Source organism: Marmota marmota, unplaced genomic scaffold (genome assembly GCF_001458135.2).
Source record: "Marmota marmota marmota unplaced genomic scaffold, marMar, whole genome shotgun sequence".
Classification (NCBI taxonomy): Eukaryota; Metazoa; Chordata; class Mammalia; order Rodentia; family Sciuridae; genus Marmota; species Marmota marmota.
The window spans coordinates 182362-198474 of record NW_026005734.1 but is presented as its reverse complement, the minus strand read 5'-3'; the positions used below and the strand labels follow the sequence as shown (position 1 = coordinate 198474).

At 50.9% G+C, this 16113-nt stretch overlaps 2 gene segments (V, D, J or C); both read right to left on the bottom strand.

The window, feature by feature from the left end:
* Positions 1–3861, bottom strand: part of LOC107160896 — a 12940-nt gene extending 9079 nt beyond the window's left edge. Inside the window, 2 exon segments of the V gene segment in view lie at positions 3288–3617; positions 3703–3861. Of these exon segments, the coding sequence occupies positions 3288–3617; positions 3703–3748 (376 nt within the window).
* Positions 3862–15126: 11265 nt separating this feature from the next.
* LOC107160895 lies at positions 15127–15810 on the bottom strand. The segment is given in 2 exon segments: positions 15127–15566; positions 15652–15810. Coding segments are annotated over 2 exon segments (486 nt in total).
* Between the last annotated feature and the right edge of the window lie 303 nt (positions 15811–16113).

The window sequence follows — 16113 nt, the reverse complement described above, 5'->3', positions numbered from 1 at the left end:
AGAAGAATTACCCAGGAACAGGGAGTGACTGTGGACAGAGAATGTGGACGTGTCCTCCAGGGAAGGCCAGGCCTGAGGGAAAGGCAGCAGGTGTTCCTCCTGGAAGCTCACTGCAGAATAGAGCCAGCAACAGCAACAGCAGCCAGATCTCCTGGGCCAGCTCCTGGGGTGCTGGACCTGACCCACCCCTGAATTCAGGAGGTGGGAGGTGTGTGTCTCCCATATTTAAATTCCCTCTATTTACAATCCCTGTGCCCTGTGTTCCTCCTTGCAGCTCTGATGAGGCCTGAGGTAGAGACAGTGCAGAGGTTTCAGTTCCCATGTGTCTGCATTGGCTGCAGCTCTGCTTCCTGAGAAGTGCACAGGCCCCTTGCTTCTGGGCACACACAGGGATTGTGGAACCTCCCAGTGAATGAGGAGATGTCTGTTTGTACCTGTGCATGGTCTCCATAGAGCTGCTCCTGACCTTCACAGTGTGGGCAGCTTGAGGTCAGCGAGGTCGCCCTGCAGTCCTGGGGTCTCACTTTAGATCCAGATTTCAGACAGGATTTCAAAGGAGCAGAGCTATGGAGCTGGGGACGCAGAGAAAACCAAAGTGCTGGCATTCATGCAGTGAGCTCTTGACCTCGCTCTTTACGAGTTTCGTCATCTGCTCCTCTGGGTAAACTAAGGTGAGAGTGTGGGCTTGCAGTTGAGTTTGTGGGTCTGAGTGTGTGTTGCTGTGCAAGTAACCCAGAAATGCTCTGTGTGTTTGTGAGTTTCCTCAATTTACCTCTTGATAGTAATGTAATTGTTTGTACTTTTACTGACTTTAAATAAATGCTAGAAAATTATGTTGTAAGTTAGTGGACCTTTAAAATTTTAATTTTAGGAACATTAGACCCAAAGTTATTATTGTTTGGAAATTCATTTTGGGACCATGGAATTCACTATTATGACATTAACACATTTCAATCCACTACAGTCAATTATTATAATTCTTTTAATTTCACGGTTACCTGTGCTATTCCACAATAATAACCTTAAAAAACTTTCCTAGAAGTGAGTAAAGTATACAGAAAAATAATAAAAAGCATGACAGGGAAAAAGCCCAGGAGTGTAGTCAGCAGCTCTTTGCAGAAGCACAGAAATTATTGAAAGGCCATGACTTGAGCACTCAGTGCCTGCTGGGAAAACTCGAAGTCTCCAAGACTTCTTCACCTTGTAGGGTTGCAAGTTCATGCTTGGTAAATTTTTATTTCATGCTTTGGATTTTTGAGTTATATATAAAAATCAGTACCTGCACGAGACATTAAAATTTATCCTCTTCTCTTTGGAAAAAATGTGGGCTCCTAATTCAAATGTAAATCCGTAATTGAGTTACAATTAAGATTTTTAGAAAGGATGATTTTTGTTTGTTTTTGAACTTAAAACATCCAGACACTTTAGCACATGTGATAATTGCATTTCCGTTTACGTGACCAGTTTCTTGGGATGCTGACATATTGGATGAGGGAGCTGCAGAGGCCCCTGCTCTTCTCCTTGCCCTTAGGCCTGGGTCAGTCTATGGCCACTGGTGCAGGACAGAGCACTGTGCAGGGAGGGAGGGCTCATCCTGCCCCACCACACAGAGCATATGGGTGACAGGCAGGACCTCTGCTGAAGCAACACTCAGGTGGAGCCCTTTGTGCAGGTGCTGCCAGTGCCTCTGCCAGACAAGGAGCTGTCAATCATCCTTCACCCCTGACAGGGGGCATCTGTGCTGCTGGAGCTCCTGAGCCCTCAGCCCTCAGCAGAGTTTGGGAACTTCTGGGGAACAGGCCCCAGCAGTGGTGGGGACAGAGCAGAGCCAGCCTGGGCTCCACACCAGGCTCCACTGCACAGAGCCATGCAGGGACCCCACCCAGAGTCCTAGGAAGCAGCTGTCTGGCTGCTCCCTTCAGCCTCCCTCCCCAGCTGTGTGCTGTGTCAGGGAGGAACTGTCCAGCCACCTGTAGACACAGGTGGTCAATTTTCAAGCTTTATTCTGTGGTCCACCTTCCAGCAAGGTCTGCCATCTCTTCATGTGTCCCTGCCCTGGTCAGGGTGCTGAGTCAACCAGGCTAGATTACACTCTCCAGGAAGGTGACCGAGTATTGGTTGTCCTGTGTGCGCATGGCATCCCATGACCACAGAATGACAGTTATCAAGAATACAAGTAATAACAGGTGCTGGAGGAAACCTGGGGAGAGGACCCTCACACCTTGGTGGCACAGCAGATGAGAACCACCCTGAGGAGAGCAGGTGGAGACCCCTCAGAACAACAGGGAGGAAGCCACCGTGGGACCCAGCTCTCCTGCTGCTTGGTATTTACCCCAAAGACCCAAGTCAGCACAGTGCAGGGACATGGCCACTGCAGGGCTTATACAGTGCAATTCCCAAGACCAGGTTATGCAACCAGCCCAGGTGCCCTTCACTAGTGGATGGATAAAGGAAATGTGGGTCATGTACCAACACTGCAGCTCTGCTCAGCCAATAGGAGGAGTGAGATGATGGTGAGTGGACGGAGCTGGAGGACATTAGGGAAGAGGAATGAGAGAGCCTCAGGGAGTCAGGTGAGTGTTGGCTGTCCTCTGTGGGAGCTGCCACAAATAAGGGAGATAAAGGAAGGGGATCCCCAAGAGTATAGATCAGTGGGGATCAGGAAGTGACTAAGGGTGAGGGAGGAGGGACAGGAGAAGGGAGGGGCCAGGAGTGAGCTGAGCAGATATTATTGGTCAATTCTGCACACGTGGGAGTCCTGCACCTGTGGGAGTGAACCACTGTGAGTTTCACACACACACACACACACACACACACACACACACATACACACACACACATACACACACACACATACACACACACACACACACACACACAGTGTAAATTTAATGAAAATTGGAAGAAAGGTCAGTAGGTTAAGTAATGGGAAGTAGGAGGAAAATTTAAAAGGAGGTGCTGTGAGAGCAACAGAGGTTTTATAGACAATGAATATATGTGACTATGTCAAAATGAAAACCTATAATAAATATATGTAAGATGCACTATTTCAAAAGAAAAAGAACATCACAAAAACAGAATGATTATCTTTAGACACATCAAAGATATGTAGAGACCACAAGGCCACAGAGACCCCCTGGGAAGCTGGTACATGGACAGGCCTCCAGATGGAGGAAACATGCCCCAACTCACATCTGCAGCTGCTTCTGGGCTGACCTGAGTTCTGTGTGCTGAGCGCCCCCTGCTGGCCCTAGGTGAGTAGCAGGGAGGTTTGTGTCTGGGCTCACACTGAGGTCCCCTCACTGTGGTTCTGGCACAGTAATAGGTGGCTGTGTCCTCAGTGGTCAGGGAGCTCAGCTGCAGGGAGAACTGGTTCTTGGAAGTGTCTCTGGAGATGGACACTCGGCTCTTGAGGGATGGGCTATAGTAAGTGCTACCACCATAACTTATGTACCCTATGTACTCCAGCCCCTTCCCTGGGGGCTGTCGGATCCAGCTCCACCAGTAATCACTAGTTGTGATGGAGAATCCAGAGACAGCACAGGTGAGGGACAGGGTCTGCGAGGGCTTCACCAGGCCAGGTCCTGACTCCTGCAGCTGCACCTGGCACAGGACACCTGGGGACAAGAACAGTCACACCCTGTCAGTCACATGCAGTCACAACCTCCCCATGGACCCAGGTCTGACACTGGGGACACTCACCTTGGGGAGCTGTGACCAGGCACAGGACAAGACCCAGCAGCCTCATCTTCTAGACCACACCTGCCTTCCCAGAGACCTCAGCCCTGTCTGAGCAGAGAGCTGGGAGCTCCCACAGCCCAGAGGGCCTTTGAACCCAGAGCAGGAGGAGGAATTTGCATGTGGGTGAGGCTCTTCTGATATCTGGAGAGGCTGAGGTCAGGCTGCCCAGGTCCTCTGTGCTCCTGAGATGTGTCCCTGTCTTGAACCCAAGTGGAGCTTTACCTGTGAGAGGAGAGCAGGTGGTTTCAGGGGTGCTGGAAGGCTGTCAGAGGGGGAGCCCACCCTCCTGAGCCCAGCCCTGCCTCCTCCAAGCCCTTCCTCCCTGCTCCTGGGAGGGTGTCAGAGTGGCAGGAACGTGCCCAGCATGCAAGAGGCCCAGGTTCACCTCCCAGCCCTGAAGGAGAAGCCCTCAGTGATGACTGAACAGAGCCCAGGGCTGAGGATGGGGTTCCCCACATCCAGGAGAAGAGCCCCCCTTTGTTCTCAGGACGAGTTCTTCTCTTTCATCTCTGTGAGATTTGGGGGCTACAGACTGAGCAGGAGAGGAGGGAGCAGGGTCTCAGGAGGGGAGGGGCTTCCTGCTGTGTGCCCACTGCCCTGCCCCACCCTCTGCCCTGCTTGTCCTCCTGACTGTCCAGCCAATGCCTGTGGACAGCAGTGGGTGGGAATCTGCCCTGAGCTCTTCCCCTCACCTGTCCTGCCCTCTGGTCTCCACCAGGAGAGGACAGGATGGAGGTGCTGGGCCAGGGGAGAGTCCTGGGAGCAGAGGCAGCTCTCAGCTGCAGCCTGAGGCTGAGAGCCCCTGAGTGCCCCAGAGCAGCAGAGCCAGGCTGACAGCAGACAGGACGGCATGCAGGGCAGGCTGGGTGAGGGAGGAGGCCCAGTCCCTTCCCTGTGCAGCATCCCTGCAGTGAGACCTGCCTTGCCCACAGCCCAGCATTTGGAGAGAACAGTGGACACTGTCTTTAGTGAGGTGGGGTCACTGAGAGGGCAGGTGGAGTTGCTGACCTGATGAGGTTCAGGAATTGACCTCGTGCCTAACTGGGTGAGCACAGCACACTAATAAGACATGTGGGCTCCTCTCCTTGTTCCCTGTGGTGTTGACCATGAACTCCCTGCAAACACTGGGCCTGCAGCACCCACCTCCTGGTCCTGTGGTGGCTTAGGTAAGACCTGCTGGTCTCCGTGTTTTTACCCCCTTCATATCCAGGTGAGCCACTTGGTGAAGTTTCCAAGTCCTAGCAAATCATTTGATTAGAAAGTTGTTCTTCTAGGCAGACCCCATAACCTGGTAGGTTTTTCTAGGCATAACAAACAGGAGACACCTTCAGATGATCCTGTTCTCTGATCTGGGGATGGTGGAGCCCTTGGTGTGACAGTCTTCCCCACCTCAACTCTCCCATCTGTGCCAGGGCTTGTTTGCTTTTACCGTTCAGCAAAATGTGTTGGTGAAAATCAGAAAAAAGTTACTGGAAGTATGATATGTCCATAAAAAAACCTCCTAAAATCATATCAAAATTTTGACATTTTTTTGTCACCTGACCGAAATTTTGAGAGCATCTTGCACAGAGAAGGAAAAGCTTCCCTTGGGTCATGACTTAGGAGGTTGGAGTGCAACGTCGCAAGTCCTTAGCTCTGGCCAGGGAGGGAGAACACCATGGCAGAAGGGAGTGGAGGAGGAAAGCAGTTCAGAACATGGCCACCAGGAAGCATGTGAGCTCCATACAACAGGGACACAGAGTGTCCCCCAAAGTCACACCCCAGTGACCCAAGTATTCCAGCCACACCCCACCTGCCTACAGTTGCTGCAAGTCAATCCATGTTAGTGGATTAATCCACTTTAAGCTTGAGCTCTGGTAATCTAGTCCTCTCACCCTTGTCTCACACGTGGGCTTGTGGGCCACCTCATATGTGAACCATGACAGCAAATTCCTGGTCCTGGTAATCCTTCCACCTGGTCAGTTTCCAGGGATTTAATCACCTCATTTCATATTGACATAAAGATCCCAGGGAAATAACTGATTGTGTAAGAGGCTCATGTGCAGGTAGGGGTGAGGTGTGTCCAGGCTGTTGCTGTCCAGGACCACCACCGTGTCTGCCAAGGCCCTGCCACACAAGCAGCTGTCAATCATCCTTCACCCCTGACAAGAGGTACCTGTGCTGCTGGAGCCACTGAGCCCCTAGCCCTCAGCACAGTTTGGGAACTTCTGGGAAACAGGCCCCAGCAGTGGTGGGGACAGAGCAGAGCCAGCCTGGGCTCCACACCAGGCTCCACTGCACAGAGCCATGCAGGGAACCACCCAGGGTCCTGGGAAGCAGCTGGCTGGCTGCTCCCTTCAGCCTCCCTACCCAGCTGTGTGCTGGTCAGGGAGGAGCTGTCCATCCACCTGCAGACACAGGACGCAGCTGGCCATAAGTCCACACTTGTACAAAGGGGGGAAGAGCCTTGGGCCCTCACTGACTGACAGGGCATGCTGAGACCAGGGCCAGCTGTAAAGGCCACACACCTTTCCCAGGACCCCAGGTGGCATTGCAGGAACCTGTAACCCCTAACAAGGTCCCCAGGGCAGCTGACCAGGCCCTGAGCAGCCACTGCACAGAGTCCCCGTGGAGGTGCAAAGCCAGCCCTGGGTGCTGAGAGCATCTCACCCTTGTCCCCAGGTGCTGCCTGCCCTGTGCTGTCCTCTAATCTGACAGCCACCTCTGCACTCATGGGGCCTGCTGCACTGCTGACCTGGGCCTGCTGGGGGCCACCCCAGGCAGCCCTTGGGGACAGATGGACACTGCACCTCTGCTGCTCTGCCAGCTGCCCCTCAGCTGTCCAGGCTGCCAGACTGGCCCCAGCACCATGCAGCCCCCAGGACTGGGAGGCCCAGCTGCTCCAGGAACACCTGACCAAGGTGCTGTGAATGCACTCCTTAGGTGGAAAGAACAAGGAGCCTATGGGACTCTTCAGCCACCATTTAGCAAAGAATAATTTATGTTATGGGTGACACAGAGGGGGGAGAATGAAAGACATAGCATCTGCTCAACCAGGTGTTTCTGAGCCCTTAGGAATACAACTGGTCAAGGGGCCACCTCTTTGTTTTTCCCTGACCACAGGGGGACATACAGTAGCAGATGCATGCATTTCCAGAACTGTGCACTCTGCCCAGCTGAGCCTAGGAGCAGCAGGCAGCCTGAGAAGAGCAGGGACAGACACACAGATCACATCATGAGTCAAAAACCCAGGAAAGACAAGGCCAAGGGCAGATGGCTTCACCAGAGAAGCATATGAATTATTAAGGACAGCCAATGCCACTCTAACTGAATGAGGTAGGGTTAGTTTTATACATGCAGATATTATCCACTGGGACAGGCCAAATGGGGATGCTGTAACAGATCAGGGATTACCACTGTAGAAAGGCAAGCTTGGGGATCAGGTAATACATCAGATAGTATCCACTGTGGACAGAACCAGCATGGGGAAGGAGTAAATGTTCAGATAACATCCACTGGGTACAGGCCAGCATGGGGTAACAGGTCAGATGTCATCTACTGTGGACTAACAAGCATGAAGATGGAGGGACAGGTCAGATATTATCCACTGGGGACAGGGCAGCATGGTAATACAGTAACAGGTAGATATTATACCTGGGGACAGTCAAGTGTCAGATGGTGTGACAGCTCTGATATCAAGCCCTGTGGACAGGTTCAGCCTGCAGAGGCAGCAATATGTTATATATTATCCACTTGAGATAGAGTGAGCACGGGGAGGGGTAAAAGGTCACACAGAATCAACTGGGGACAGGGAGAGCATGTGGATGGAGGGACCTGTCAGATGTTGTCCTCTGGGGTCTGGGCCACCATGGGGATGGAGGAACAGGTAGATATTATCCCCTGGGGACAGGTTCAACATGGGGATGGAGTAACTTTTCTTGCAGGGATTGAGCAGTTATCTAGGAATCCCCTGAACCATCCTAGCAATGACCAAGTGGTTATGCCCTTGTCCAGGGAAGGCCTGTGGACAACTGCCAGGGCTGGCATCTCCTGGGCCCACAATCTCATGGGAAAACAAGGTCTTGAAGGATTTTCCCAGGAGAGAAGCCACACTGGCTCTTCATGAAGATGAAATGGTCAACTTTCCAGCAGAAGCTCTGACGGGCTGCACCCTACAGGGGCTGGTGTAGATGAAGAAAGCTTGGAGTGTGTGCACAGTGGGTCTTCAGCCAGGAAGACAATGGAGTGACAGCATTTGCTGGGAAACGGGTGGAACTGGGACCATCAAGCTGATGAAGGAGGCCAGACGCAGAAGCCAAGGGCCCATCTTCTCTCCCAATTGAGGAAGCTGGGGAAGAGGGAGAGGAGAGGAGGTGATGTGGACAGAGAAGGAGATCAGTGGGTCCAGGAAGGGCCTGTGGGTGGACAGAGGGGTGAAGGAGGAGAGCAGAAGGGAACTCACCATCTATGCTGTGAGCTGATGTGAAGGGGCACAGTGAACTCCACCTTCATGAACATCCATGAACCTCCAACTCAGACATGTGCAACACATAGAAGAAAGACCACAGAGCCCAGGAGGGGAGCAGGAGGGAGAAGGGCAGGAAGGGGAAGGGCTCCCACAGAAATGGGGGTCCTGATCCAGGTCTGAATCACTATGGGAAACCAACCCCAGTGCTCTGTTTCCCTACAATGCACCCACAGTTATAAATACCACAGGAGAGAGTCAGAGGACACAGCCACAGCTGTGGGGCCAGCAGCCCTGCTCCTGCTTCATGGGCCAGAGGTCATGGTGAGGGCCTGGGCCTCTTCCAAGTGCTGAGGATGACCAGGAGGGAGGGTGACCAGGAAGGAGGATGACCCTTGTCAACATGGACAAGTGATGGGGTCCCTGCTGGCTCAGCTTGGGGGACCTGTTACCCTCTGTCCTTCTGATGTATTGACATGGATGGGGCCATGTGTGCCCTACGTCTGGCCCTCCACTTGAGTGTGGAAGCAGGTAGGTCCTGTTCACTTACCTGGCAGTTGTACAAATAGCAACTTCAAATTTAATGAGAAGGATTGATTAGGAGGGAGACTATGGCCACAGGACCAAGGAGAGAACTTGACTCTGACGCTAATGGCCCCTGGGGTCTGGAGTCCCCTAGACTCTGTCCTAATTGCCCTGGTGAGGGCTTCCACAGCAGAGAGCTCTTGGCTGTGCTGGTCATGGTGGTGGCTGTTTTCTAAACCAGAGTCCAGCAGGGCAGCAGTGGATGACATCTGAGTCACCCTCTCAAGCAGCTCCAGGCACAAGGTTCGTCACACTTCCTCCCTGGATGTCATGAGGCCTACTCTCTGCCCCACAGAGGGTTGCTGTGGACAATTCAGGTGCAGGGCCACCTGGAATCTGAGGCAGGACATGGGAAGTCAGGCTCCTATTCTCAGGTGCAAGGTCTGGGGTGGGCAGACTTTGGCAAGGACAGGGCCTAGTGAGAAGGCTGGTCAGAGGGTCCCCTGCCACTCACTAGTGCTCAGCTGCTGTGGTGACCCAGAAGGGCTACTTGTCCCCCTGCTGGAACCTCACCTGATCCTCAGCCCTTCACCTTCTATTTACAAGCAGCAAAAGTGCCAGAGGACAGTGCTGAGTCTTATGGACTCCTTGGGATCCAGGAGGACCATGAGCCTGAGGTTCACCAGGTGTCCATCATATGAACCCTGGACTATCTCGGTGCTTGCTCTACACAGAATCCTGAGGGTGGTCCTAATCAGTGAATCCCCCTGAAATATCTCTGAGTTGATGGAAAAGACTCCCCAGGGTCCTCTGAGCTTCCAAACCTCTGTCCCTGGTGACCACAGGGTAGTCACTTGAGCCTCAATAATGCTGCTCTACATGTTGTTCATGTGACAATGCTCCTGTGTCAAAGTGTGGAGTGCAGGCGCCTCGCAGAATCAGAGTGGGAGAGTGGACATCCTTGTCCTGTCCTGAGCTTGGAGGAACTGTTTTGAGGTCATCTCCGTTTAGTATGGTAGTGGCCTTGGGTTTGTCACATGTAGCCTTGATGAGGTTGAGGTAAGGCCCTTGTACCTCTAGTTTCTCCAGTCTTTTAAACACTATGAGGTACTGGACTCTGTCATATTCTTTTTCTGCCTCTGATGATGTGATGGTGTGACTCTTGTCCCCACCTCTATTCATGTGGTGACTCACAGATGGATATGACATTATTGATCTCTATGTTGAGCCAACCTCCTGACCCTGTGGAGAAACCCACTGATCATGGTCCCCACCTTCTCGTGTGTCCTTGAGTGCAGGGTGCCAATATTTTATTAAGGAGTCTCTCATCTCTGTCCACCAGTGATGTTGGTCTGAAGTCTTTTCTCTCCTGGATGTGTCTATGTCTGGTTTTGGTATCTGGGTGTTATTGATTTTACAGGAGGATTTTTTTTGGTGTTTCCTTCTTTTTCATTTCATGGAACCACATGAGGAGGTTGACCTCATCTCTTTGTTAATGTCTCTTAGAATCAACTGCAAATCATTCTGCTTCTGGGCTCTCCTCTTGTGGAAGGTCTTTAATGGCTGTTCAGCTTCATTGCTTCATGGTTTTCTGTTTTACATTTGTAGATTCTTGTGCTTCAATTTGTCTAGTTCACATGCATTTAGAATTTTGCTGATTTCTTTACGTTTTCCTAGTTTACTGGAGGATATTTTTAAAAATAGTTTCTAATTTCTTGATTTCAGTAGAAATATCTTCTGTTTTATCTCTATTGATTGGATCTTCTTCTTTTTGATTTGTTTAGTTTGTTAGGGGATTTTCAATCTTCTTTATGTTTTCTAAAAAACATCTCTTAGTTTATTTGAAAGTTGGTATTGTGTCCATATTCCCTAAAACCTCTAACCAGAGCCATCAGGCAAGACAAAGAAATTAAAGTGTTACAGAGGAAAGAAAGAAGTCTCAATATGCTGCTTGCTGGTGATGTGATTCAATACCTAGGAGATCCAAAATCTCCACCAGAAGGCTTCTAGGTCTGATAAACAACTGTAGCAATAGAGCTAAATACATCATGCACAGATAAATAATCCACTTTCCTGTATTTCCAAAATGAGTCATCTGAAAAAAGAAATCAAGGAAATGTTCTCATTCTAAATGACCTTTAAAAATCTTGGGGAAAAATTCAACTGGGGAGGTGAAAAATCTCTATAATGGAAATACTGAATAACTCAGGGAGACTTTGAAGAACTTAGAGATGGGAAGGTCCCCCATGTTCTGCTATCATCAGAATCAATAATATCAAGAAAGTATTTGCACACCCTTCATTGCCTCAAATGCCACACAGATTCAGTGAAATCTCCAACAAATACCAACAACCTTCTTAAAAGAACCAGAAGAGTGTCCTAGTATTTGTGAGGAGAAGTCACAACACACAGTAGGCAAAGTGATTAAGCAGGAAGAGTGAACCTGGAGATATGACAACATGTGACCTCCAATTACTTGACAGAGCTGCAGTAAGTAAACCAGCATGGCACTGTCACCAAAGCAGACATGGAGACCAAGGGGACAGAGTAGGAGGTACAGAGACAGACCAACCTAAGTGCACTTATCTGGCACTTGACAGAGTTTCCAAAATCATGTTGCAGAAATTACAGGCTTTTCAAGAGAGAGTGCTGGGAAAACTGAATATCAATATGTAGAAGAATATAATAGGTCACTATCCCTCACCCTGTAAAATGTCAAGTCAAAGTTGATCAGATATTGACTGATTAGACTGGACACTCTGAAAGGGCTAGAATCAAATATTGCACCAACCCTCCTCTGTACTGACACAGACACCGACTTCCTTAACGAGGTTCCTAAAGTGCAAGGGTCAAAACCAGGAATCAGTAAGTGGGACAGAACACATACCACAGGTGACAGCAGCCCAGACAGCTGGCCCTGCACAGAACCCACACACAGACCAGAGGGGGACTAGAGGACAGGGTTGGCCCCACAGATGCAGTCCACGGGGTTTTGACCAAAACCCCACAAGCACTTATTGGGAGAAGGTGAATTCATTACTGAACAGATCTGGGAAAACTGGACGACCACAGGCAGGAGGAGGAACTGGACCCTGACTCTCACCAGTGCAGACCTCAGCTCCAAATCAGTGATGGCCTCACAGACAGCTCCTGAGGTGAGACAGCCCTGGAAGGAGACCTGGGAGACGCTGCATGGAGCTCATACAGGGGAGAGTTTGGGTCAGAACCTGAAATCAAAGGCCATAGAGTCAAAGTGGACACTGGGATTCACCAAGGAGCAGGGTTCTCCACAGCAAAGGAAGCTACAGAGGGGGAGAACAGCCACACAGTAGCAGAAAAGGCATCTGGAAGCCTGTTCCCCAACAAGTATTAGTTATGCTGATTAAGTGGGAAAATCCAGCAGCTCAGTAGCCAAAGATGACCCAGAGCAAGTACCCGACAGTTGGCAGCTCTTGGACAAGTGACCTACATATGCATTCCTCAATGAGCACACAGATATGAACAGAAAGAATTCATTAAACTGCTTGAGGGCTAGGGAGATAGCTCAGTTGGTAGAGTGTGTGCCTTGCATGCAAAGGGCCCTGGGTTCAATCCCCAGCACCAAATAAAATACTTGATACCACGAATCCATAAAAAGGCCGACAAACACAGTGAGGTTCCAACCCTCCCTGGTGGAAAGGCTCCCTGTACAGGGCAGCAGATGGCAGATGCTCACAGGGGAGGCCAGGGAGCTCTGGTTGACTGCTGGGAATGCACACTCCACAGCTGCATGGAGAACACTGTGCAGCTTCCTCAAAAATGAAATCAGAACTTCCCATGATGTAGCCACCCAGGTACTGAATAATTATCCATAGGAGAGAATCTGTACGTCAAGAAAGTATTTGCACACCCTTGATTATTGAAGAACCTTTCACAATCAACCAATGAGTCCATCAGAGATAGCTAGATGAAGAACATGTATTGTTCATAGACTAGGAAATATTATATATCCCCAAACCGTGGCAAGCTCTCCCTCCTGGCACTGAGCATGGCCCTGGAACATATGGACCTAGTGGGTCAGGCAGAGGGAGACCATCACCACACCATCCCTCAGGTGGGGAAGCTACTGCATCAGGTCCTGGAAAGAGAGAGGACAGTGGCCCCTGGAGATGGGAAGGTGCAGGGAGGGTGAGGGTGAGGGTGGGTGGTGAGGGCCACGTGCAGAGAGGGCCTTGTCCTGGGGCTCTGCAGCTCACAGGGCACCTGTGGCCCACAGCCAGGCTGTGCTTCACAGTGACTGGGGCAGTGCAGCTGGTGGGCTCCCCACACCCAGGAGGGACAGGTGATGGACAGCTGGGTGTGCACAGCCTGGGACCCATCATGGCACCTGGCACCCCTGTGTCAGGGTGCTGTCCTCTGCCTCACTAGAGCTAGGTTTCAGTGTAAGTGTGAAAATACACCTGGATTCACCACTCTGTGTCTGATGGAGAGAGATGCTGACATTCTTAGTGTTGTTGGTGATCAAAGACCCTCACATGAGAAAGACCACAATATACAACACCTCATTGCTTATTCATGTTTTTCAAAATATATTCCAATGTCAAATACATAAGTCTATTTTATGTATCTAAGTGAATATATTATACTCATAAAAATAGACTTAATTAATCAAATACAAACTGTGTGCTAGTGAGGGATGTCATGTATGTTAAAAGTGCTCCCAGCAACTATCAGGGAGAAGCATAGTGATTCCCCAGAGCAAGTCCCGAGAGACAGAAACTACACCACTGTGGAAATTCTTCTTAATTAAAATGCAATATCATTTTTGTTTGCTAAAAAACAAAAATAAGTGTAGAATTATGATTATAGTGAGTTAATTGCCAGGCTACAAAGGACTTAAAAACAAAGGCAAATCATTGCATTTATATTTTGTGTAAAGAAAGATAATGAATTGAAAGGAGTAAGCCCCATACAGAAATGTCAGACACACAGAATACACAGAAGCATTTCCTCTTCACCATCTGTTTATCCTCTACCAACGTGTGATAATGAAGCACCCATTTTTCTATGATTATGATGCTCAAATAGAATATTAAAAGTGATTAAAACTTGGATTTATTATTAATAAAAACATAAGAGGCTTATGGTGATACAGAACATAAAACTTTAACTTAGCAAATTATAGATGTTTTACATAAAATCAGTGCTGTAGCTCTCAAAACATAATTTGAAAATACATAAAGTGATTCTATTTCATGGCATGTTCCAGGACAGGCTTAGGACAATCAGGGATGTAAACATTGATGATGCTCATCCTCACCCAGACTGGAGCTGGGCTCTAGGACAGGGTGGGCACTGACGTGAGCAGGAACAGGGTCCAGGGTGTCCCTGTCTGTGACCCTGCTGTCCAGCCACAGTGGCTGGAAACCATTTCCCTGGGGGCTGACGGATCCAGCTCCAGCAGTAACCAGGCTCCAGGTTGCTTCCCCCCAGCAGCCAGGTGTCCTGGGGATTCTCAGACTCAGAGTCAGCTCCCAACCTTGTTGGGGTCAGAGTGGTCCTGGGCACAGCATGTCTCAGGGTCCTGAGGCCAGTGGCAGAGCCAACCTGCAGCTGCCACAGTCCATGCAGAGCTGACCACCCTCCCATCTGAGTCTGTGCCAAGGGAGCCCCTTTCTCTTCAAGACCTTCCTCAGGTCACCCCTGTCCACAGGCCACACAGCTGCATGAGGAGGGGGCACCTCTGCCCTTTGGGGACATGGGTTGGAGTTTTGGTGTCACAGAGTCTCATCATGAGGTTAGAGCTCACATACACCAAAGCTCACTCTGAATACACACGTTCTGTGCATTTAGACCAGGTTTAGGGCTTCCTGTCGGCATCCCTCAGCTCAGTCCTGCTTATGTTTGGGGACAGAGGAAACCTTGTTGTGCCTGCTGACGGTGGCTTTACACTATCAGCTGCATCCATGGTCTCTATCACCTACATGGTGGCTCGACCATCTGTTCATTAACCTGTGAGAAGACAGACTGTGCCTTGTCATTGTCAAAGGTCCCCTGTGGCTGGATGGCTCAGGAACAGTGTGGGCTATGACCTCTACATGTGCCAAGTGCACAGATCAGTCACAGGAATGTCACAGGGAACACTGGATTTGGAGGGACACTGGGCAGGAGATCATCCAGACCCTTCTGAGAGTGGAGGGAGTTCCCCAAGCCATGAAGTGTCCTCAGAGCTCACGTGATGGCCATGAGCAGTGCCTGTCATTGCACAGAAAGCCTCAGCTAGAGAGGAGATTGTGCAGCCTCTGCTGAAGCAGAGCACACCTGACACACCTCACCTGGAGGGAAATGAGTGGTGTCCAGGGGAGGAGGCTTCTCTAGGACCCCCATAGCTGGGGCTCTCAGGAGGAGCTGGCTGGTGAGGAGGCTCAGGAATGGGGTCAAGTTCCCTCCTCCCTCTGCACCTGCTCCTGGGCTGACCTGACTCCTGTGTGCTGGGCGCCCCCTGCTGGCCCTGAGCACCCTGCAGGAGGTTTGTGTCTGGTCTCACGCTGAGGTCCCCTCACTGTGTCTCTGGCACAGTAATAGGTGGCCGTGTCCTCAGTGGTCAGGGAGCTCAGCTGCAGGGAGAACTGGTTCTTGGACGTGTCTCTGGAGATGGACACTCGGCTCTTGAGGGATGGGCTGTAGTAAGTGTTACCATTATAACATATGTCCCCTATCCATTCCAGCCCCTGTCCTGGGGGCTGACGGATCCACTCCCAGCAGTAGTAACTGGTTGTGATGGAGAATCCAGAGACAGCACAGGTGAGGGACAGGGTCTGCGAGGGCTTCACTAGGCCAGGTCCTGACTCCTGCAGCTGCACCTGGCACAGGACACCTGGGGACAAGAACAGTCACACCCTGTTAGTCACCTGCAGTCACAACCTCCCCATGGACCCAGGTATGACACTGGGGACACTCACCTTGGGGAGCTGTGACCAGGCACAGGACAAGACCCAGCAGCCTCATCTTCTAGACCACACCTGCCTTCCCAGAGACCTCAGCCCTGTCTGAGCAGAGAGCTGGGAGCTCCCACAGCCCAGAGGGCCTTTGAACCCAGAGCAGGAGGAGGAATTTGCATGTGGGTGAGGCTCTTCTGATATCTGGAGAGGCTGAGGTCAGGCTGCCCAGGTCCTCTGTGCTCCTGAGATGTGTCCCTGTCTTGAACCCAAGTGGAGCTTTACCTGTGAGAGGAGAGCAGGTGGTTTCAGGGGAGCTGGAAGGCTGTCAGAGGGGGAGCCCACCCTCCTGAGCCCAGCCCTGCCTCCTCCAAGCCCTTCCTCCCTGCACCTGGGAGGGTGTCAGAGTGGCAGGAACGTGCCCAGCATGCAAGAGGCCCAGGTTCACCTCCCAGCCCTGAAGGAGAAGCCCTCAGTGATGACTGA